A 24046-nucleotide genomic window follows, 5' to 3' on the forward strand; every position below is an offset into this window, starting at 1 on the left:
ACGTCAGACCTCCGCTGTAAGTTTTATCCTTTATTTCGTTTCTACATTGGGACTTTGATTAATTCCTTACTTTCTATTTCGTTAGTATTTCGGACTTATTCAATTTCATAAGTTGCCCAGGAGGACGTTTTTACCGAGGATCTAACACGAATAAGAGACAAGAGAGAACTTTTTCAAGGACAGCCCCTCAAAAGCCTCAGCCCCTTCTTGGATGACTGTGGCCCTCTGTGAGTTGGAGCCATTCGCGCAGCCGGATTTTGGATTATCGGCGGCAAGAGGTGCGTAAGTAAATCCATCAACCATTGTGTTATGTACTGAAAAAACCAAACCCAGAAGATGGCCGACCTTCCTACTGATCACTTCCTGATCAACCCTCCTTTTACTAGCATCGGCCTAGATGTTTCTGGCCTCAGGACAATTTCCACATGCTGAACAAGGGGTGGCTTTGTCAACAGCAAACGTTGGGCAGTGATATTCATATGCATGGGTAAGACTTAAAACACTCTAGACAATGGAACATGTGGTCTTTACAGGATGGAACATTTACCGTATATACTTGTGTATAAGTTGATGTGCATTTTAAGACCAAAAATAATGACATTTCAGGTATTATTTGTGTATAAGTCGACTGTAGATTTTAGACAAGTTAAATGGTCCATCTCATCGCTCTTTCTTGCACAAATAATTTCCTTTTTGGTGTTTTTTGTAAGACATATTATAAATTGTTTCTTGGCGTCTGTGAGCGATAATATGTGCATTTACGTAAGTGTGGTCTATTCAATTTCCATATACAGAACTAACCTGCTGCACAGTTACATGCAACGAACGCAAATGTTGCTAATCAGACATTCTGATAATGACATGCTCTACATTTCAGGCGCAGTTACTGTTTTTAGATATAATTTATGTCTTGTACCATTATAACGTAAATAAATGTATTGCACGAGCCGTAATATACGTAATACGATATGAACACATGTGTTCAGTGCCATTAATAAATAGTTGTCATTCAATTGTTAAAACTTGTTGAACTTAAGGGAGAACAACATACCATAAACACTACATTTCCTAACCTACTACGAAAAAAGTCATATCATCACTGAATACATCATATCAAACTTGGGTCTATAGAGAGCTATTCCAGTTATTATTAAGCCTCCCACTGAAAAATCACGCATGTGCTTATATGCTGGCAAACACATTGCAGTGAGGTTTGGAAGGAGTGCAATTAATTACTAGGATTACCAGTATATACCGAGTGTACAAACAAAATGGCATTTTCTATGTTATGATCGAGCGCTGAGTTACTCTTTACTCAAAAACATTACCTATGTATGTTGACCTCCAAAACAATCACCTTAAAATCATATACCAGGAAATTCGACTGATACACAAGTATATACGGTAAATATTTCTAAAAAATAACTTTTTAAAGCAAATAATCCTGTTTTTTCCTAGCAACAATTTAAAAAATATTGTATTTCAATTTTTTTTTGATTATGAAAATGAAGATTTTTCTTAATTAAATTCAGTAAAAAAATATAATTCTTCAACATAAATGAAGTGCATATTTTTTTTATAAGTAGATAAACATTTTACATTGACTAAATGAACAATTGAAATGAAAGTAATCACAATCACGTACATCTTATCGGTGGAGCTTTAGAATACACTGGCTGCCTCCATGTAGAGAATAAAAGTCCCTAAACGGGGTTACCTGTTGACCGTGGGTGGGTGGGTGCTCGTAATGCCTAAAGGTGAAATCCCGGTAGTTCAGCAGATCATGTTCAAGGTGATATAAGAGCAGGAGCTACAACACACTACTTTGGCCCTTACCTTGGCTAAGACAGGCGGTTGGATAGGCTCGATCCAATCAATAGGATGGTCATGTCTTGTTATGGATTACCGCAAATTAAACAACCATGTGGACGTATACATGGCACAGGCGGATGTGTGTTCACAAAAGCTCAGAGACTGGCAGGGGAAGGGGTCCAACGTGTCAGTTTGGACTTGAGAAAGGCCTACCTTCAGGTACATGTGCACTGTTCTTTATGGCCATTCCAAACCATAGTTGTAAAGGGGGAGAGATACTGCCTGACTAGGATAGGATTTGGACTTAACGTAGCACCATCCGTTATGCAAGCAATTGTGGAGGCTGTTTTGTCCAAAGATGTAACTGTTCAAAAAGCAGAAAAGAATAATGTAACATGGGTGAAAGACGCACTGCGCAGGGCCTTTGCACTTGACCCATGTGAGGCATACAAAGCTTTCCAGCCTGTTCGGAGGAGTTCTGAGCCAGACGCCGAAATAGCTTGAAGCAGAATGTTCTATTTTCAGTTCTTTCTTCTTACTGTCCCTTTCTTCCTGACCTCGATTCGCGATACTGAGTATTTCCCTTCTTCCCCCTCTTTCTGAAACGAGCAACATGAAATCTCTTTCACCAATCAAAGCAAATGAAAAAAATACTACTGCCACAAAGAAAATCCAATGTCTTTTATCTCCGTGGGGGCACAAACTAATGCAAATGAGTACAAACCGGATTTCCTGTACCATTACGCAGGTGGAGTGTCATTTGTGTATTAGATGTAATAGCGTTTGTCATACATTGTCTATATATCTAGAACTAAATTAAACAAACAGCAAGATTATACAATCATGCTCCCCACACATATATATATATATATACAATTTATAGGAGATTAGAACAATAGTCTAAAGAGCAAAGTGTATTTTAATGTAATAGTAAAATTACTAGTTTAATTAAAATACAGGGAAAGAAAAGGTGCTCGTTGTAATTTAGATATATAATAAGCTCGATAGGTAAATATCCTAGAGCTAATTTAATATTTAGTAATGTGATTGATAATTTAAAAATCAAATTATAATTGAATTAAAAATCCGTTTCATAAGAAGGAACAACAACAAAATCAATTATTTGTACGATCGTTTTGGAAAACAATGTTTTTATTGTGGTAGACATCAAGTTACGGACAATAATTATTACATACAGTTTTTTATTAAACAAGGTTTCCTCATCAGCAAATATTGGAAAGGGTTTTTATTAAATGTAAAAGACACCATAAATAAACTTAGCATTAAAGTAAGGCAGATGTATCTGGAAAAAATTAAAATAAAGGTATGGATTTAAAACTTGATAAGAAAATTAATATGTATAACCAGCTTAATTACAAGTATAAATATATTTATACAGAACTTGAGATGGAAAGCCTACCATTTCGATAATCACCAAAATGATGCCATAGAACTAATATATCACCAACCTGGAGAAATGGAAAAAACAACATCAGACAGGACGATGAACAGAGAAAAGCATCCAAATACTACAGACTAAAAACATATAAAAACCCTAAAAGGAACAAGGACACTGAGAAATTCTCTACCTATATAAGAGCCAGGTACGTCCAAGGATGGAATACTGTTGCCACATCTGGGCAGGAGCTGCTAGAAAGGACTTGTCCTGCCTTGATAGAGTTCAAAATAGACTTCGTAGCCTCGTAGGAGATGTCCTTTTCTCCTCCTTGCAACCTCTATCTCACAGAAGAGATGTTGCGAGTTTGTCTCTGATGTATCGTTATTTTCATGGAAAGTGTTCGACTGAGCTTCAATCTTTGGTCCCCCCTCGCCAAACTTTCACAAGAAACACTCGTCTAGCTGTAAACACTATCAATAATTTCCCCCACTCTTTATCTGTGCCTAAACCTAAACGTAGATTCCATGAACAAAGCTTCTTTCTTAGAACTGCACGCCTGTGGAATTGTCTTCCGTTTTCCTGCTTTCCGGCTGACTACAATATGGTTGTGTTCAAGTCTAAAGTAAATAAGTTCTTGATGAGCCGTTCCATATAAGTTATTAAATTTACCAAATTTTCATTACTAATGATTACTATATTGACCAATTTCTACTGTACACTCTTTAACCCTTATCCTTGAGTGGCCTCTGGGCCTTGATAATGTGGTGATGCCTTTGTAAAAAAAAAAAAAAAAAAAAAAAAATTTGAAAATGATTTGATCGACCTGATTAAAAGTATTAAATTTAAGAAAAACAAAAAATATGTCACTCCAACCCTTAAAAAAATAAATAAATTTTCAAAATCTATTTCTAAAAGCCACCAAAATAAACTGATAGTACCGGCGGATAAAACTAGGAATTTTTACACAATGGACTATATACAGTATAAAAATCTAATATATAAGGAACTTAATAAAAATTACAAAACAACAAATAAATCAGCACTAAATAGAATAAATAATAACGCAAAAAACATTTTAACTAAAGTTAAAATAGATAAATACACGGAAATAACGGTACCAGGTACCCCGAGATTTACTTTAAAAGACCACAAACACAGCTTTAATACTAACCCTACTATTAGACTCATTTGCCCCTCAAAATCAGATATAGGACTAGTTAGTAAAAACATATTAGATAGAATTATCCCCAAAATTAAATCTATAATAAAATACCCACTATGGCAATCTTCCAACCAAGTAATCGACTAGTTTTCTAACATTCAAAATAAGAATAACGTTACATTTCTTTCTTTTGATATTGAATCATATTACCAATCTATATCACCTATCCTACTAAATAAATCTCTATTAATGGCACGAAAATTAACTAACTCAAGACGAAATTAAAGTAATACTTGTAGCTAGAGAGTCTTTAATTACTTTTGATAATAAGTATTGGACCAGGAAAAATACCCCTAACCACTTCAACATTTTAATGGGCTCTACAGATTCGGCTCAGGTCACCGATCTAGTTGGCCTTTTCCTTTTAAATGAAATTCATTGTATACTCCACAAACAGTTCAAACTTGAAGGAGGACTATACAGAGATGATGCACTTTTTGTAACTAACTCTACAAATAATAATTACGAAAAAGCAATTAAAGCTCTACATAAATTATTTAAAAATTATGGACAGTATAAAAATCGACCCTAATAAAAAAATTGTTAATTTCTTAGACATAACCTTAAATCTTGAGAATTCTACCTTTGAATCCCATCATAAACCTAACCAAGCTCTACTATATATCCACAATGAATCGAACCACCCTAAATCAATATTAAAATCAATAGTTCCCCATATCGCTTTAAGAATTTCTAGACTGTCTTCTACTAAAACCATATTTATCAAAAATGAAAAATATTACAATGAAGCCCTTAAAAACTCGGGATACAATCCGCAAATTAAATTCATAAATAAAAATGATAGAAACATAAACTGCATAGAAAATAAACCTATTAAGAGCGTAATAACATATAATATGGCATATATCTATTTATAAAAGTGAACGTGCCTGAGTGTGTGCCTGTGTACATTTCCCGATGCAATAAGTGTCAATTTTAAGTCTACAGACTCAAAATTTGATATACGGGGTACTGAGATTTGGGAAAATCTTTGTAATTCGTTTTCAGCTAGAAATTTGGCTGTTAAGGGGTCAAAGTTCAATGATTTGACCTTTGAGAACTCTACCAAACTCCTCCGCTAATTTTGGGTATAAACAATTGAAATTTTAGATATAGATTCCTTGGACATGGATCTAACTTAATAACTTGATTTGAGCCCAAAGCAATAAATGTTAAGGGAGTCATAAAAGGGGTAAAAAAAAAAAATTGACCGTTTTTTTATTTTATTTGCTCAACATACACCTCCAAACACCCGGGCAATGCTGGGCTGAAATGCAAGTGTGTATATCAGGGGCAGCAGTTACTGGGGCACTATGTTGGGATCCAGGCAGCAAGATGTCAGTTCACGTCACACCTGAACCTCTGCACGCCAGTACAGCTGGGGAAGCAGGGACCCGGAATGGAATTCCAGAGTCTAGCGGTTCCGGGGAAGAAACTACCGGAGTAGAAAGATCTTCCACATCTAGGCATCTCCACCGTGCGGGGGCGGGATTCAGCTGCCTGTCGGGCCTGTCGAGGGTGTCTATGTCATGGGGACACAAGTGTCTTCAGTTCGTCAGAGCATTCACCATTAAAATACTTGTAGAACAGGCAGAGGGATGCAATGTTTCGTTGATGGGACAGAGGCTGAAGCTTAGATACCAGTTCAGGGCCCATCAAATTGGCGACTCCTTTGAACCCCGTCCAGTAACTGCTGCCCCTGATGGTGGCCCCCTGCACCACAGTGGCAATGTGCCTTGTTTGCAGTGAAAATGTAATTAAAAAAAAAAAAAAAATGTGTATATAGGTCATGTCATGGTACCATGTAACCCAGTACTACCAGCCTCATGGTTGGGTCACCGGCGACTAAACTGGTTCCCCCACCAAACTTGTTTGGTGAGAAGGGCGGCTAGTCTCCCTGAAGGATTAAAAACAAGACCTTCCAAAGGGTGAATGAACCCTTTTTCTGGGTCAGCGGCCAACTAGCACCATGCGCGTTTGTGTGTGTATGTATGTGTGTGTTGGGGTGGAGAAGGTTCCCGTAAGCCGTGGTGAAGGCAACCTTTTTAGGAGAAGCAAATCTCTGATATAAAAAAAAAAACAAAGTGGGAGACCAGTACCCGCATTAAGCTGGTCTGCAGTTTAACTTGTTGCTGGCTATCTTGCTCTTGCTTGTTGCTAGATCTCAACATTTTGAACCGAGAGAGAGACTTAGCTGTTGTACAAAGCTAAGATTCTGTAAAATCATCTGTGTATAGATACTCCCTCAAGCATTTGTCTATTAAAATGGTCCTGTGGCGATGGAAGTCATTTTTGGGTTCATGGACTTTAAGTGTCTGAGGGAGTGGCACTCGTCTGACAAGACGTTGCAATCATCATATATATATATATATATATATTGTAATACATTTATTAAAATGTATAATAAATTATTTTATTGATTTTTAGCCGAGAGGAGATATATTTTCAGTATATTTTATTCACTGTATCATTTTGGTACCGAGAGGAGATATATTTTCAGTATTTTTATTCACTATCATTTTCGCGCCGAGGATTCAATTCACGTCTGCTTGGTCACATTTTGTAAACAAAACAGAAGAAAAAAAAATGGGAGGAGGAGGCCTGCGAACAGGAGGAGAAGGGAGAGACAGATACTGTGAACGAAGAGTGTAAAAGGAAAGAGAAAAGAAAGATAGAGAGAAATAAACCGTATATAGAGAGAGAAACTGTGTAGAGAAAGAGAGAGATAGATTGTATATAGAGAGAGGGGCCTGAAAAAAGTTGTCAGCAGGCAGTGGAGCCTCGCGCTTCAAAGTGATAAGACGTAAGTCAGCGAAGGTCGGATTGGCGAAGCCAGCGAAAGGGAATGACGTGGTAGCGGGTCGCGGAGGTAAATATCAACGACGTCAACCGTTGATCAGCGGTCAAAGTTAGAATATTGACCGAATAAAAGAATGAACCCAATGAAGGAAGGAATCATAGATCAGTGAAACTGTTACTGTAAATCAAGGACTTGGATGAGCTTCGGAAAACAAATACTTGAAGTAGTTAACACGCACGCGCGTAATGAAACATAAATAATCCGAAGGACAAAAATATGAAAATTAACCTGCGCGCGCGTAATCAAACATAAACAATTTACAGGAAAAAAAATATATATATATATATATATATATAAATAAAAAAAAAAAAAAAGAGACGAAAGAAAGGTTGCATTTCCAAGGACACTTGTTACCCCCTTCAGCCGGTCGGTTGAGACGATCGTCGACCTCAGAACTCTTCCACTCCAATTACGGCAGCCTGAAAACGACCCGACTCTGGCGGTTTGCAGTTCACTATTTTCGTTCTTCCAGTGACCACTGCCGGTGATAATTCTTAGCCGTTTTAATGTTGCTGATATGGGGTAGTGACAGAATTATCAATTGATCGTCTAAATTTATACTCTGGACCTGTCGTTGTGTACTCACTTACCGGCGAACATCGCCGATAAGAGAGCCGTGGATTTTAGTGTGGTGAAAAAGGAAATTAAAATGATTCCACACACGAATAAACAATTAATCTGGGTTTATTCACAATAATAATGGTCTAATAATATTTCAGAGTTTGAAGGAAGTTGGCTGTAGCTATTTTAAAACGGTAGCTTGTGACTCGAGTTCGGATAAGTTTTTCGGCCATAGGAGATACGTGTTTTAAGTCAAAAGCCCTCTCTGCCCGACTTTAACACCATCTGAATTCGCCAAAATCGAATTCTCTCTTCTCTTCTCTTTTTTTTCTCTTCTCCCCTCTGTTTACTGTGTTCGAGGAATATATACATATCCATCAATGCCCTTTAAACATCACGAGTTTGTATTTGTTTACAACAAGAAAACCTGCCTGTCATCAGCTTTCAAACCTTGTTTTCTAAAATAAACAACCGCCTATCATTTCATCTCGAATTCTGTGTTTCAAAATAAACAGCCAGCTCACTCCAAACTCTGACCGTTACAACAATAAGTATCTCTTGACATACTTTTTCATTGTCTGTTCTAACCAAAGAGTCATTTGATCGTCCTTTTTTTTCGTTCTTTTGGCTCTTTCTCTATAACGGCATATCAACCCCATAACTTGGTTACACACTAATGTGTATATAGGTCATGTCATGGTACCATGAGTTTTCAATCAAAACTTTCATTCCTCCAACATCTCTCTTTCTCACCCTGTATCTAATTGAGGAGACGATTTCTTGTTTTATGTGAACATTGACTGTTGATATATTTTTCTCTCGGTAGAATTTGATTCATTAAATCATTTCATTTAGTTAGGCATATTTAATTTTCTTGAATTGAATTGAATTTTATTTTATTATATAAATAAAAGTTTGTTAATTTTTTGATGATATTTGTCCTCGTTATTTCTTATCTGATTTCGTTGTCCAGTACATTTCATTTTATTGTTGTCTTCGGGACGGTTGTTCCATTCCCTTAACGCATTATCAAGGAACCTGGGAAACTTTTTTTTTTTTATATATTTCGTTACGTCACCCATCTCTACCGTCCCCAGTAGGATTGGGATACGTCGTAACAATATATATATATGCGAGTCTGTTAATTTTATCTTCATGTGTTGCAAAAAAATGAGTTTGAAACAAACTTTATTTAAAAAAAAAAAAAAAGTGCAAGCGTCTTTAAATAACTTTCAGTTGGACTGTCTTGTCAATTCGTACGTTGTTTTGTTTGGAAAATTATATGCAAGTCTGTTAATTTTATCTTCATGTGTTGCAAAAAAATGAGTTTGAAACAAACTTTATTTAAAAAAAAAAAAAAAAAAAAATCCAAGCAGGGAGGAAAAGGGACAAAAATGGTCCAATCGCTGATCACTTACTTACTATTTGTGACTTTTGGACTATTTATTCGTGCGTATTTTGCATGTGTGTATGTGTGTGTATATACGTATATGTGTGCCTCTACGTGATTACATTTGTATGTCTGTGCGCATGCACATGTATGTTGGCGTACGTCTATGTACGCATGTGTTTATTTCCATGTGTATGCGGGGTGGAGGGGGCTCCCGTAAGCCGTGGTGAAGGCAACCCCTCTAGGAGAATCAAATCTCTGAGTTAAAAAGCATAAGGCGGGAGACCAGTACCCGCATTAAGCTGGTCTGCAGTTTGACTTGTTGCTGACTATCTTGCTCTTGCTTGTTGCTGGATGTCAACATTTTGAATCGAGAGAGATTTAGCTGTCGTACAAAGCTAAAACTCTGTAACACCATCAGCTACAAATACTCCCTCAGGCTATAAGAAAAAAAGAAACGGTCCTATTGCGACGGAAAAGTTGTGACGCGTGTAGGTCTGAAATACTGGAAGCATGTAGTAATTGATCTGCCATTATTATATGTATCTATGTATATATATATAGGTGTATGTATGTTTATGTACATGTGTATGTGTGTATATCTATGTTTATATGTATGTATATGTGTGTTTGTGTGTATGTGTGCATGTATGTATATGGGCGTGTGTATGTGTATTTATGCATTTGTGTATGTATGTGTGTATATGTATGTATGTGTGTATGAGTGCATATTTACGTACATGTATGTATATGTAGGTAAGTGTGTGTGTGTATATATGTATGTGCGTGTGTGTACGTATGGATGGATGTATGTATGTATATGTGTTTATGTATTTGTAGGTGTGTATGTATGAATATCTGTATGTATGAGTGCATATTTACATACGTGTACGTATATGTAGGTAAGTGTGTGTGTATATATGTATGTGCGTATGTGTACGTATGGATGTATGTATGTATATGTGTATGTATGCATGTGTATCTGTATACGTATGTATGTGTATTCATGGTGTATGTACATATATGTGTATGTTTACAGATATGTGTGTATCTGAATATATGTATATTTGCGTTTAAATATATATATATATATGTGTGTATGCATGCCAATGACCGTCTTGTGTATGTTTATGTATAAGTATATCTATGTATGCATATATGTAATGTGTATGTATGTATGCATATATGTGGGTTATTTGTATGTGTGTATGTGCATATGTGTATGCATGCATGCATGTATATATATATATATGTATATATACCAGTGACCGTCTTCAGTGTCATGTCTGCTTGTGAATTTTTTTTTTTCGGCAGGACTAAAGTTAAGGTTATCTTCGGGCTCATGGACTTTCAGTACCTGAGGGAGTGGCACTCGTCTGACAAGACGTTGCAATCATCATCATCATCATATATATATATATATATAGAGATACACACACACACACACACACACACACACACACACACACACACTTTCATACAACCCACAGCACTGGACTGATCATGACCGAACCTGACATGATGATGGTCTCCAACCAAGAGATGGTGCCCAATTATTTTTTTAAGTCAAGGTCAAAAGTTAAAATCATTATGTGCAACTCTTACAATATCTACTTATTGCAAGGGTGCCCACAAAGCAGGTACCCGAGTGTACAGCAAAGTCCTGCACAAAGCACTGGTATCTTTGCTAGTTATACAATAAACTGATTTAGTAAATGGTCAATCCACTTGACGGACAACGAACCGAACATGACTGTGAAACATTTTTGTAAAAAATGAAGTTTAGAAATAAATGAAGAAACATTAATGTTTTGGTCTGCCAAAGAGTGAAGTATACCATATCCCTCCTGTATCCCTGTTGTGTTAGAGCCCCCCCACTCCAACACCACTCTTATAGGGCTCCAACGTGAGTGGGGAGCAGGAGGAATGAAAGAAAATTAATATTAAAACGCGCAAAAACAAAGATTATACTCCGAAGTGTCGGATTCTTCCAATTCAGACTATGAAAGCAAAAATAATAATAATTCAAACTTCTCACTTTCATGGTGATGGAAATATCGAAATTTTGGCCCCAACGGTCAACTCTATCTAGCTGGTTTCCTGTATGGAGGGGCCCCCCAAAAAAAAGTGACATTTTAACGTTAAATACTATGTAATTCTTATAATTTAAAATAGATTTTAATGTTATTTATACATAATAGAAAAAACGCTTAGTCATGTCACGTGATGTGACGTCAGCTCGGTTTAATGGCGGCTGTTAATACATACATTAACCGCCTTCGAAGGGTAACTTGATATTATAACCCAGATTTAAATATTCATTTTCGAGTCAAAAAATTTGTACCAACCTAATTATCGCATTTCAAAACGTAAAATCCCAAATTTACACGAAAATTGAAAGGGGGTAGAAATAAAATTATGAGTGATTGAAATTTTTTACTGACGAGGATCGAGTTGCTATATACTGTCCTTACGTCAACATAATATTTACTGATAAGTTTTTTTTTTTTACTTTCATTTACAATATTTGTTTATATCACTTATTGATAAAATCAACTGCAACTTTTTTTTTTGCTTATGCAGAAATGCTATTTTATAATACATTTTTCATGCACTCGGTTTCACATCGCTTTTATGATCAAAATAATCTATTAATCAAAATACTTATTTTACTAATAAAACGGCCCTTACATTAAGTCATTCGCTAAAAGTTATTTTTTTTAGTTTTAGTTACTTTGTTAAAATCAGTTTTACATTTTTTTTTCGCTAAACATAACTCATTGGGTAACTCAAACATCGTTACTTGTTCGTAAGTATTTTTGTTGCTACGATATTTTCAATTTTTTTTATTTCTATTTATTTACATTTCTTATTTCTTACATAAACCGACCAATTTTGCTGGACACTTATGACGTAAAACCACATTGTTTGTTTTTTTATTGAAACAAAAAACTATCCTGTCCCTATTTCATTTTACATACATGTTAATTAGTTAAAAAAAAAAAAAAAGAAAAGAAAAAAAAGAAAGAAAAATAAAAAACACTTGACTTCTCTATGTAAACAATATCTCACTGAACGGTCTCACCTGCTTCAAATGCCTCACTTACTTGGAAACCAGACGGAGGTCCAGGTCAAAAAAAAAAAAAAAACAGGAATAACAATGACGAAATATTTACAGCGGAGGAACCACCACCACTCCTGTTACTAAACGCACCCATGGTAATAGAAGCTGAAGGATCAAAGCCAAACTTCTTCACTTTCAATATCACTTATGAAATGGACGTGCACTTACTATACGAACAATTTGAACATCCGCAGACAATAATAACATGCTCAAGTACTGCTCTTAAACAAACAATGACAATGAAAGACGAAAGAATACCAGTTAACCTATTGACCCAACCCAACCGACACTTAACAGGGACAACTGTCAAACCACGAGTACATGCCACGACAAACCACTTCCAAAAGGATGCTGGTATCATGTCAGACCAAATGACTTCACGATACATCAATGGATAAACAGATTGTAAATGGACAGTTCAAGACCTACTTGACCTTTATGACGCCGATCCCAACGAAAAGCTCAATATAAACCCACCAAATATTCAACCAGCACCAGACAGATTTCACTGCCGAACGAATCCACGTCCATCGAATCTCCAACGAACAAAACACATTTCCCGTACGAAAGACGATCACCAAAAAATGACAACCAAACTAGCCACGTTCAGATTTGCTGAAAACAGCGAAGAACCTAAGTATCAGCAGTTCAACCAGGTGTATGTAACAGCACTGCAGGAAACTTCATTAAAAGAATACAATTGGGTCTATAGATTTAGATACCATGACGAACATCACTGGGACGTCCCAAATCTAGAACTAAAACCTAGTGAAGTGTTACGTTGCAACAAGCCAGACAACAATAATGAACATTAGATAAACATTTTGAACGGACACCCATGTATGGTCATATACGACAACGGATGCAAGAAGATACAAGGAAGGCAACATTTTCATATTGCCTCTTTCCATGACCGCCACCCCGCAGAACTATACGCATTCAAAGAGTTAAAAAAAGGTTTAATGGAAGCTGGAGACCACAACGTGATCACGACATACATGAAAGCCGAACAGGCTAAAACTCTGTTCGGATACGCAAGTTACTTATCACAATCGAACCAGGGCAAACAACTAATATGTATCAACAACATAACCACAAAAAATGTGGTTTGATATAATTAACAATAATCAGCATGTTATTACTTGACGACCACACACAAATGGCCTAAAAACATTGATACAGTTCGGGCCAAAAAATATAAATTTATCAAGCAAATTTCCGAGCACTGTCCAGGAAGAGATATTTCAGACCTGGTACATTTCTGTGAAGGAGCGAGATCCCAATATCAACGGGATTTTCAGTACATCATAGAGAACACGCAGTCAATAAATAAACTCATACAAGGTCAACAATAAAGAAATCAACATCCCCCCTGGAGAAAGATTAAAAACAAAACTGAGTATTTTTGCAACCTAGAAGGCAACCTGTACTGGCCGTTAAAAGAATCCTTGGGTATTTACGAAACATGGTGTAATCACCACCGACTAGGACAAAAACAAATCGTAAATTACGGAGGAATGAGATGTCGAGATCAGGACGCGTTCACTTTTGCCAATTGCGTAGATCGAGCCTTGATTTACACCGATGAAATGCAGTTCTACAGTCATAATGTAGACCAGGAAAGAGTAATTCTAGAAGGCGGAACTACGCACGTGAACATAAAAAACAATCCGGAACGTCTCATGAGAAGAACGCCGTGTATAAACACATCAAATACGGATCCATGGTTGACGATACCAGCAGAAGAACCTAATCTAAAGGCGCATATATACTGTCAGTGTCTGAATGAACGCAGGGACTTTAACTCTTTGCTGTCCTCAGGGTTTGTGGAACTCTTCTATGAACTGGGGCTTACATAGCGTTTGTGTTTTCTTCTATTACTAATCTACTTTAACATATACTACCACAATTTACAAAATCCCATGGTAAAATTAAAATACTGGGGAGCAAAAAAGCTTACCCCACACATGTGGATAATACTCTGGAAAAGCTATATACAACAATGGGAAACAAAATCGTACGACATAGACCAAGAAGTGTCCAATACCATCACCAAAAAACCACGAACCGTTGGAGGACGATTTCAACTCACCAGTAAGAAAGATACACAAAATTTCCCCAACACCAACAACACCAACACAACCAGACATAATAACAATTGCAGACACACAGGACGATGAAGCAGCAGAAAAAGGCAACGATCCACCTAGTTAGAACCAGCCAGGAGGTTGTTACAGCAGACAAACACAACCAAGTCCATGTGTAGTAGAAGAATACGACGAAGACGGGCAAGAAATACACAACAACAAAGTTTTTAGCATGATGCATGCAAGCACGGTATTATGTGCATGAATATATAGTATATATTATTTCACCGGCGGCGATGAAAAGTGGAGAAATTAAAACATCGGTGGCGATGAAGTAGGCGAAACAATATCACAGTAAGTACAAACAGGCGAAACTATAACAACAGTAAGTGAATGTTTATAATATAAATGATTTCACCGGTCTATGTATATATATATATGTATGTATTTAGAAGCACCTTCTGGCTCCGGCGGTCCCACCTTATTCTATTATATTCTCAGTCTTTCTACCTATATAAATATATAAATTTATTATTCAAACAAAAAAACAAATGAAGGAAATAAAAATAATATATCTCCACCAATGACCCCACCCCACCCCATCCTGATCTGATGTTGTCTGTGACTGGACTCTCATTATGACTGTTTTATTATTTTCATTTCCTTGATTTGTTTTTTTGTTTGAATAATAAATTTATATATTTTAACGTTATTTATTTGGTGTCCGACCTTTTTCATTCCCTGCCATCTTTATTATTAAACGTGAATGTTATCGGATAGTCCATGACGATTCCACTGATTCGAAACTTGGGAAATGCCATGCGGTTGTGATATTATTACGGCCGGCAAAATTCCACACTTTTTCTTTTTCTTACGACGTGTATTTGGGTATAGAATTTCTTGCGAAATTCCTAACCCCTAGGCTAGACCCGGAATACGTCACATGGGGGCTCGCCGGTGAATCAGTACTTACCAAGCACATAGGGGACCACTGTAAGGTTAGTTACACAAGGAATAAGTGTAACCCACCACCCTTGCTTGAATAATTATCCTCATTGGAACTCCCAGACATTATACATGAAAAAAAAAAAAAGGCAGGATGGCGGACATCGATGAATTCATAGAAAACCCATCCCCAGATAAGTTACATAGGTTTAAGAAGGATGAGCTGATTATAATAGGGAAAAAGCTAGGCCTAGAGGTTAGAGGGGCTACGAGGAAAAACCACTTGATAAGAGTGATAGCTGAACACATGGTGGATAACGACATCTTCCAAGAAGAAACGTTGGAAGAATTACCAGCGGAGAAGATGACCATGACACCTGCCGAAGTCGAGTTAGAGAAAATAAGGATAATGGCGAAGATGGAGATAGAAAAAGCTCGAATCAAGCAGGAGCTGAGAATGAGCGAACTAAATATAGCTCATCAGCCACGAGGAGATAGAAATAAGTTCAACATGACGAAACAGGTGCGCCTAGTCCCAAAATTTGTAGAGAAAGAAGTCGATGATTACTTCGCACACTTTGAGAGGACCGCCCTAAACATGAACTGGCCGAGAGAATGCTGGGCAATGCTTTTACAGACAGCGTTGAGCGGTAAGGTCCAAAAGACATATGCAGCACTTCCAGCAGAAGACTGCGCCGACTATGAAATAGTAAAGGCAGCCATCTTAAAAGGATATGAGCTGGTCCCACAAGCTTATCAACAGAAGTTTAGAAACTTTAGAAAAAGCGAGAGACAAACATATGTAGAATTCACTAAGCTAAAAGAGAGAGGGTAACTTTGACAGACTGAAACAACTCATATTAATTGAGGAATTTCAGAACTGCATACCCGAGGACATGAGGATGCACCTAGCCGACAAAAAGGCTGAAACAGCGCTCGATATAGCCATGTCATCTGATGAGTATGTATTAATTCACAAGAGGAGCCGCGTGAAACCCCAGGGACTTACGCATTTACAGACCAGAGAGCGTTGTACGAGCAACGACAATCCACGGAACCCCGTTAGGAACTCTCCCTACCCAACCAACCGACCGGTACTAGGACGAGAAGCGAGACCCATAATATGCTTTAAATGTGGAAAGCCGGATCATGTAGCTATAAAATGCCAGGTAAAACGATTCAATGAAATGAATCAAAACATTTCAAGCAAACAACAAGGGGCGATATCCCAGGGAGTAGATAAAACATATAAACCTTTCATGTCTAGAGGACACATAGCCAGGGATAGCGAGAGTAGAAGGGAACCCATCGATATCCTCAGGGACACGGGTGCATCCCAATCCCTAGTGAAGAGAACACAGATGCCCAAGGGAGCAACGAGAGCGATAGGTAGATCAATCACATTAAAGGGTATAGGAAATAAAACATTGACAGTCCCGTTATTTAAGGTCCACATAATATCAGACTGGTATTCGGGAGAAGCTACAGCAGTCGAATGGTTACATTGAGAGAAAATGAAGACGAACAGGAAAGAGAAAATCGCTTAGTTGATAACAGAACACGACGAGAACGTTTGCTTGCAAACAGAAATCGCAATGCTTGACAAAGAGAGACTGAACATCCAGCTGATAAAACATCACGTTTGATTGCTAGTAGCAGTCGAATGGCTACATTGAGAGAAAATGAAGATGAACAGGAAAAAGAAAATCGCTTAGTTTCTAATAGGACACGTATGGCTACATCGAAAGAAAATGAAGACAAAGAGGAAAGAGAAAATCGCTTAGTTGCTATCAGGACACGAATGGGATAATAAGAGAAAATGAAAACAAACAGGAAAGAGAAAATCGATTACTTGCTAATAGAACTCGTATGGCTCCGTTGAGACAAACTGAAGATGAACAAGAAAGACAAACTCGATTAATGGCTAACAGGAGCCAGATGTCTACAATAAGATTGAATCAAAGTTTAGACGAATCTCAGGATCTTTCATTTAATATGCATATTGATATTGTTACACTAAGATCACAAGAAACAACAGAAAGAGAGCAAGATGTGACAATGGCTGCTGAAACCTCTCACTCAATAATCAGAAATTCAAGAAATATTAATTGGCTGATAGAAGCATTTTCATATGATTCACATAAAGAATACAGCTGTGATCCCAATGTTAGAATTGGACATATGAATATCATTTGTCAACATTGTTCTGCCAAGAAGTGGCCTGCTGAAAGACATGGACTATGTTGCTTGGGAGGGAAAATCCATCTTCCTAAAATACAAAATCCTCCAGAATTTTCCAGAAACCTACTCACACATGACACAGCAAAAGCAAAACAATTCCGACAAAATCTTCCAAAATACAATTCATCTTTTCAAATGACATCTTTTGGAGCTGGTAGAAACCTCACAGACTTTGGATTCTTAACAACTTACAAAATCCAAGGTCAATGTTATCATTTAATGGGTGATCTGTTTCCATTACCTGAACATTCGCATGAATTTGTACAAGTTTATTTTATGGGTGGTAATCAAACAGAAGCCGAACAAAGATGCACTAACGTTCAAGGTGGACTGGAATTGGACATTATTATGGAGTTACAGGACCTTTTGCATGGACACCATAAATATGTTAGGATTTTGAAATATGCTCTGGAATGCATGCAGCATATGGAAAATCCAAAAATCATCATAAGAGCAGACAAGCGCCCATCTGGAGAACATGAACGGAGATACAATGCACCTGTGATAGATGAAATTGCAATCTTAATGGTGGATGAGGAACATGAGCATAGAGACATTATTTTGCAATTACGAAGTGGACAATTGCGACGTATTGCTGAGACTCAGAGAGCCTATGATGCACTTCAATACCCACTTATTTTCTGGAATGGTCAAGATGGTTATCATTTTCAGCTATGTCAAAGAAACCCATTAACAGGTCTGAATACTAATCGATTAGCTACAGCAAAATGTTTTTATTCATTTCTTTTCATGGTTAGACGGCTGTAATCATATTTTATCTTTAAAGGAGGTGACCAGTCAATTCATGGTGGACATGTATGCGAAAATAGAAATGGAAAGATTACACTGGGCTGCATCAAAAATGCAACATCCATGACAATATCCTCTTCTAGACCAATTTTTCGTGCTGATCACGATGGTAGTAGTCATTTTGCTCATAAGGTTCTAGTTTATGTGTTACAGCGTCATATACTGCGTCGTATATTAATATACCTTTTTTGTTGCAGATCAATTAAAGAATGGCACGGACTTGCAAAAACCACCCCAACTCATTTTGCTACATCTGCGGAAATTACACACTTTCAAGACAGAAGCGCAAAATCACTTCTACAGTGAAACAACTCTATCGTGCCTACTTTGGCATCGAACTTGGACATCAGGATAAACCATGGGCGCCACACATTGCTTGTGTGAAGTGTTTCGCTGGTTTATGCCACTGGAATAAAGGAAACCGAAAATCAATGCCATTTGGAATACCAGTGGTTTGGCGGGAACCTACGAATCACCATGATGACTGCTATTTTTGTATGGTGAAACCACTGGGAAGGAATGGTATAAGTTTGAAATACATTAAATACCCAAACATTCCGTCAGTTATGCGACCAGTACCACATAGTGATGTTGTTCCTGTGCCAAGACCTCCTGAGATTCTAGAACGTACCAGTGCAAGTGACTCTACATGTGATGACAGTGAAAATCAGGATGTTTATGAAGATATCAGTGGGACCTCTGAGAAAAGCCCTCAGTTATTTGAACAGAGTGAGCTGGATGACCTTGTACGAAATCTTGGTCTGTCAAAAGAATCTGCACAGTTGTTAGGTTCAAGGTTAAAAGAGAAAAATCTTTTGGCACGTAATACACACTTTGCACAGTATCGGCATCGAGAGCAGGAATTCGTGCAGTACTTTACCAAGTCCGATGACATGGTATATTGCCACGATGTTTCAGGTCTTGTAGAACACATGGGTAAAGAATACCATCGTGAAGAATGGAGGCTCTTTATAGATTCCTCCACCAGAAGTCTAAAAGCTGTGCTACTTTTTAATGGTAAAAACGTAGCATCATTGCCCATTGCTCATTCTGTTACCCTGAAAGAAACCTATGATACCATGTCACTTCTTCTTAACAACATACAATATCAAGATCACAACTGGCTTCTCTGTGGTGACCTAAAAGTTCTGACCATTTTGTTAGGAATGCAGGGGGGCTACACAAAATACCCATGCTTTTTGTGCTTGTGGGACAGCCGTGCATATTCCGTACATTACCGACAAAGGGAATGGCCACAATGGACGGAATTTGTTCCTGGCCGCCATAACGCCAAAACACTACCACTTGTACCACCAGAGAAGGTGCTTCTGCCTCCCCTTCACATAAAGCTGGGGTTGATGAAATATTTTGTGAAATCACTTGCGAAAGATGGAGAAGGGTTTAAATACCTTTCCAATAAATTCCCTCTTGTCAGTGATGCTAAAGTACAAGCTGGCATATTTGTTGGACCACAGATTCGTGAACTTATGTCTGATACCGGATTTAATGAAGCACTGACACCTCGTGAAAGAAGAGCTTGGGAATGTTTTAAGTTAGTTGTGACAGGGTTTTTAGGAAACAGAAAATCTGATGACTACAAGGAACGGGTTGAGAATATGCTTCAAGCATACAAGACTGCTGGCACACGCATGAGCATCAAAATACATTTCCTGCACAGTCACCTTGACTACTTTCCTGCTAATTTGGGTGAATACAGTGAGGAACAGGGAGAGAGGTTCCATCAGGATCTATCCGATATGGAGCGCCGCTATCAAGGCAATTGGAGTGTGACCATGATGGCTGATTTCTGCTGGTCTCTTCAAAGAAGCTGGACAACATCTCCTGCAAGGCCAGCACACAAGAGAATATCGCGAAAGCGTGCATTTCAAGGGGAATAGCTGCTTTCTAACTTCAAATTGGATGCATTCTTTACAATGAATCTGATAAATATTGTGCTAACTGTTACAAAAAAATGAGAACCTCCTTAAAAAAATGGGTATGCTTTATGCGTTTACTATGCGAAACTGCAATGAAAAATGTTAATAACATTTCTGTTGCAAATTTTTTTTTTTCCAAATGCAGCCCAGTGTTAGGGTTCATACGAAGAAATAAAAAAAAAATTAAGAGTTGATGAATATATACACCTAAGAGATGCTATAAATTCTGATGGTGATCATACAAATATTGGGCAGCCAATTATCTTGCCTTCAACCTATACAAGAGGACCACGATGTATGCATCAACGAACTCAGGATGTAATGGCTTATATCAGAAAATTTGGTCGTGCTGATCTTTTCATTACATTTACCTGTAATCCCAAGTGGACTGAAATCAAAGATTAACTTTTTCAATGCCAAACAGCCAAAGATCGCCATGACTTAATTGCTCGGGTATTTCATGAAAAGCTAAAAAAGTTTCTCTGTGTTATATCACATATCCCTTCATATTTACGAATACTCCAGAAAGCAGCAGCAGCTGCGACAGTCAATAATGGTGACGCTAAGACAAAGATGTTTATCGAGTCAATACAAATGAACTCAATAAATACACACAATAATTTCAAAGCCCATTCTCTCACATACACACATCAATAGAATAGCTCGCACATCGCTTCAACCAAGAAAACCGCCAGATAAGACTGCACAACAAAAGAGAAAACCAAAATGTAAAACACAAGCATCACAGCAAACGCAACTTAGACAGCATATTAATGCAAATAAATATTACACAAAACACTGCAACAATTCAACACCAACTAGGTTACATTCATAACTTTTTCAGCTTTAAATAAATATAACACATGCATACATTCACCAAACAGACGATTCCCTACAACGCATCGAGACACAATAAACAAACAATTAAAAAAGCTAATTTTAAATTTGCCCTTTTGTCTTCAACTACATCCGTGCCACCATTATAAAAACATTAATCTTCTCAATAAGAGGACGGGAGGCTAATGTGTGCAACACTATCCGCTCGCGTTATCAACAACAAGCAGTCATCGCCGCCACCGTCACCACCAACTACTGTGAACCACATTGTAATCACCGCTCTATCAACAAGTAGTCACCACCAACTACTGTTAACCACGTTGTGAACACCGCTCTATCAACAACAAGTAGTCATCGCCGCCGCCGTCACCACCAACTACTGTGAACTGCGTCGTGAACACCGCTCTATCAACAACAAGTAGTCATCGCCGCCGCCGTCACTAACAACTACTGTGAACTGCGTCGTGAACACCGCTCTATCAACAAGTAGTCATTGCCGCCGCCGCCGTCACCAACAACTACTGTGAACCACGTCGTGAACACCGCTCTATCAACAACAAGTAGTCATCGCCGCCGCCACCAACAACTACTGTGAACCACGTCGTGAACACCGCTCTATCAACAACAAGTAGTCATCGCCGCCGCCGTCACCACCAACTACTGTGAACCACGTTGTGAACACTGCTCTATCAACAACAAGTAGTCATCGCCGCCGCCGTCACCACCAACTACTGTGAACTGCATCGTGAACACCGCTCTATCAGCAACAAGTAATCATCGCCCCTGCCGTCATCACCAACTACTGTGAACTGCGTTGTGAACACAGCTCTATCAACAACAACAACAACAAGCCGCCGCCGTCACCAACATCCTGACAAGCCAGCAGTATCTTTTCACGATCATTTAACTTAAATAAACGTTTAAACTTAACCCCATACGTTTGTCAATTTCTTGCTTCCATATGCTCAGTTCTGTTTATAACACCTGGCTTATCAAAGGAAAAATTTTTGGTGAATTAAATGCTTGCATGACCACAATTGAGTGGCAAAAGAGAGGACTTCCTCACTCCCACACCCTGATTTGGTGCAAAGAAAACATTAGAGGAGATGACATAGACAAAATTATTTCAGCTGAGCTGCTAGATGAAACTGCTGATCCAGATCTTTTTGATATCATCAAAACATAACTAACCCATGGACCATGTGGAGTACTCAAGCCATCATCACCATGTATGCAAGATCGCAAATGTTCTAAAAAGTATCTCAAGCCTTTCATTGCAGAAACACAGACGGATTACAATGGATATCCTCTTTATCGCAGGCGAACACCCGAACACGGAGGCCACTCAACGACCTTAGTTGTTAGAGGACAAGTAATAAATGTGGATAATCGATGGGTAGTGCCATATAATAGTTTACTATGTAAAACCATGACGGCACACATCAATGTGGAATATTGCAGTTCGATCAAAGCAAAGCATAACAAAATATATCAACAAGGGTAGTGATATGGCTACTTTTAGAATTGGTGATGGAGCTGAAAGAGATGAAATCAAAATTTATCAGACAGGCCGTTACATCTCCAGTAACGAAGCAAGCACATGCTTTAGCTCAGACACCACCACAAACTACACTTACTGCGTTTTTTTGCCTTTGCCAAGAAGATGATTTTGCCAGATCACTTTTATATATAGAAATCCCTACTTATTATACGTGGAGTAAGCAAAAACAATGGGTTCGTCGTAAGCAAGGACGTATTATTCCAGGACATGATATCAAAGCGTCCAATGCTATTAGTCGTGCTTATATTGTGCACCCAAATAATAGTTTTTATTTACGACTACTTCTCCATACTGTTCGTGGACCAACATCCTTTGAGGATCTCCGAACATTTCAAGGTGTACTGTGTTCAACATACCACGAAGTATGTGCATCACATGGACTTTTGAAAGATGATGAACATTGGCAAAAAACCTTACAAGAAACATCAGTTTCCCGAGTAGCCAGTCAAATTAGACAGTTATTCGCAATTATGCTGACAGCCTGTGAGATTGAGGCAACTATATTTGCTGTGGGAGAAATTCAAACCCGATATGTCCAAAGATTATCTTCATCAAACCCGACTGCAAAATGAAAATATGGCAATTGCATTTTCACCTGAAATTTATTATCTATATCTCAGTGACCTATCCTGTCGAGTCCAGGCACTTAACCGTACATTAACTACATGTGGAATGCGGAGCCTGACAGACTAATGAATGTAAATTACAGAATACAACAGGAGACCTCTTACGATCATGAAGCATGTGATCACTTCATCAACCAAAATGAACAGAGACTTGTGGACGAACAAAGAAATATTTACGAAAACATTTTGGAAAGTATCAATAATGATCAAAGTATAACATTCTTTATTGATGCTCCTGGTGGAACTGGCAAGAACTTCTTATTGAACTTGCTTCTTGCAAAAGTTCGCCTCACAAACAATATTGCACTTGCAGTCGCATCAAGTGGGATTGCAGCAACACTTTTAGATGGTGGTAGAACAGCATACTCTATGTTCTCTCTACCACTAGATGTTACACGAGAAGAAAAACCGGTTTAGAACATAAAAAAAAGAATCTTCAAAGGCCAGATTACTACAAAGTTGTAAGTTGATAATCTGGGATGAAGCAACAATGAGCCACAAAAAAGCAATGGAAGCAGTAGACTCTACGCTAAAGGACTTAAAAGGTAATACAAAAATCATGGGAGGAGTAACTTTGGTTTTGGCTGGTGACTTCAGACAAACCCTTCCACTTGTTCCCAGAGTTACTCAAGCC

General features: G+C 37.9%; 2 protein-coding genes across 2 annotated transcripts; both read left to right on the forward strand.

Moving 5' to 3' along the window:
- The first annotated feature begins 16229 nt into the window (after nucleotides 1-16229).
- Nucleotides 16230-22019, forward strand: LOC145255554 (uncharacterized). The gene is made up of 2 exons (XM_080114038.1): nucleotides 16230-17871; nucleotides 18429-22019. The coding sequence occupies exon 2, from the start codon at nucleotides 18661-18663 to the stop codon at nucleotides 20347-20349; it is 1689 nt and encodes a 562-aa protein (XP_079970164.1). The 5' UTR covers nucleotides 16230-17871; nucleotides 18429-18660; the 3' UTR covers nucleotides 20350-22019.
- A 736-nt stretch (nucleotides 22020-22755) lies between these two features.
- LOC145280884 (uncharacterized) lies at nucleotides 22756-23358 on the forward strand. Its single transcript, XM_080132183.1, has one exon. It carries the CDS (start codon nucleotides 22756-22758, stop codon nucleotides 23356-23358), a length of 603 nt encoding a protein of 200 aa, XP_079988309.1.
- The last annotated feature ends 688 nt before the right edge of the window (nucleotides 23359-24046 follow it).

This window comes from Euprymna scolopes, chromosome 1 (assembly GCF_053919585.1).
Source record: "Euprymna scolopes isolate OS-2025 chromosome 1, ASM5391958v1, whole genome shotgun sequence".
In the NCBI taxonomy this organism is placed as follows: Eukaryota; Metazoa; Mollusca; class Cephalopoda; order Sepiida; family Sepiolidae; genus Euprymna; species Euprymna scolopes.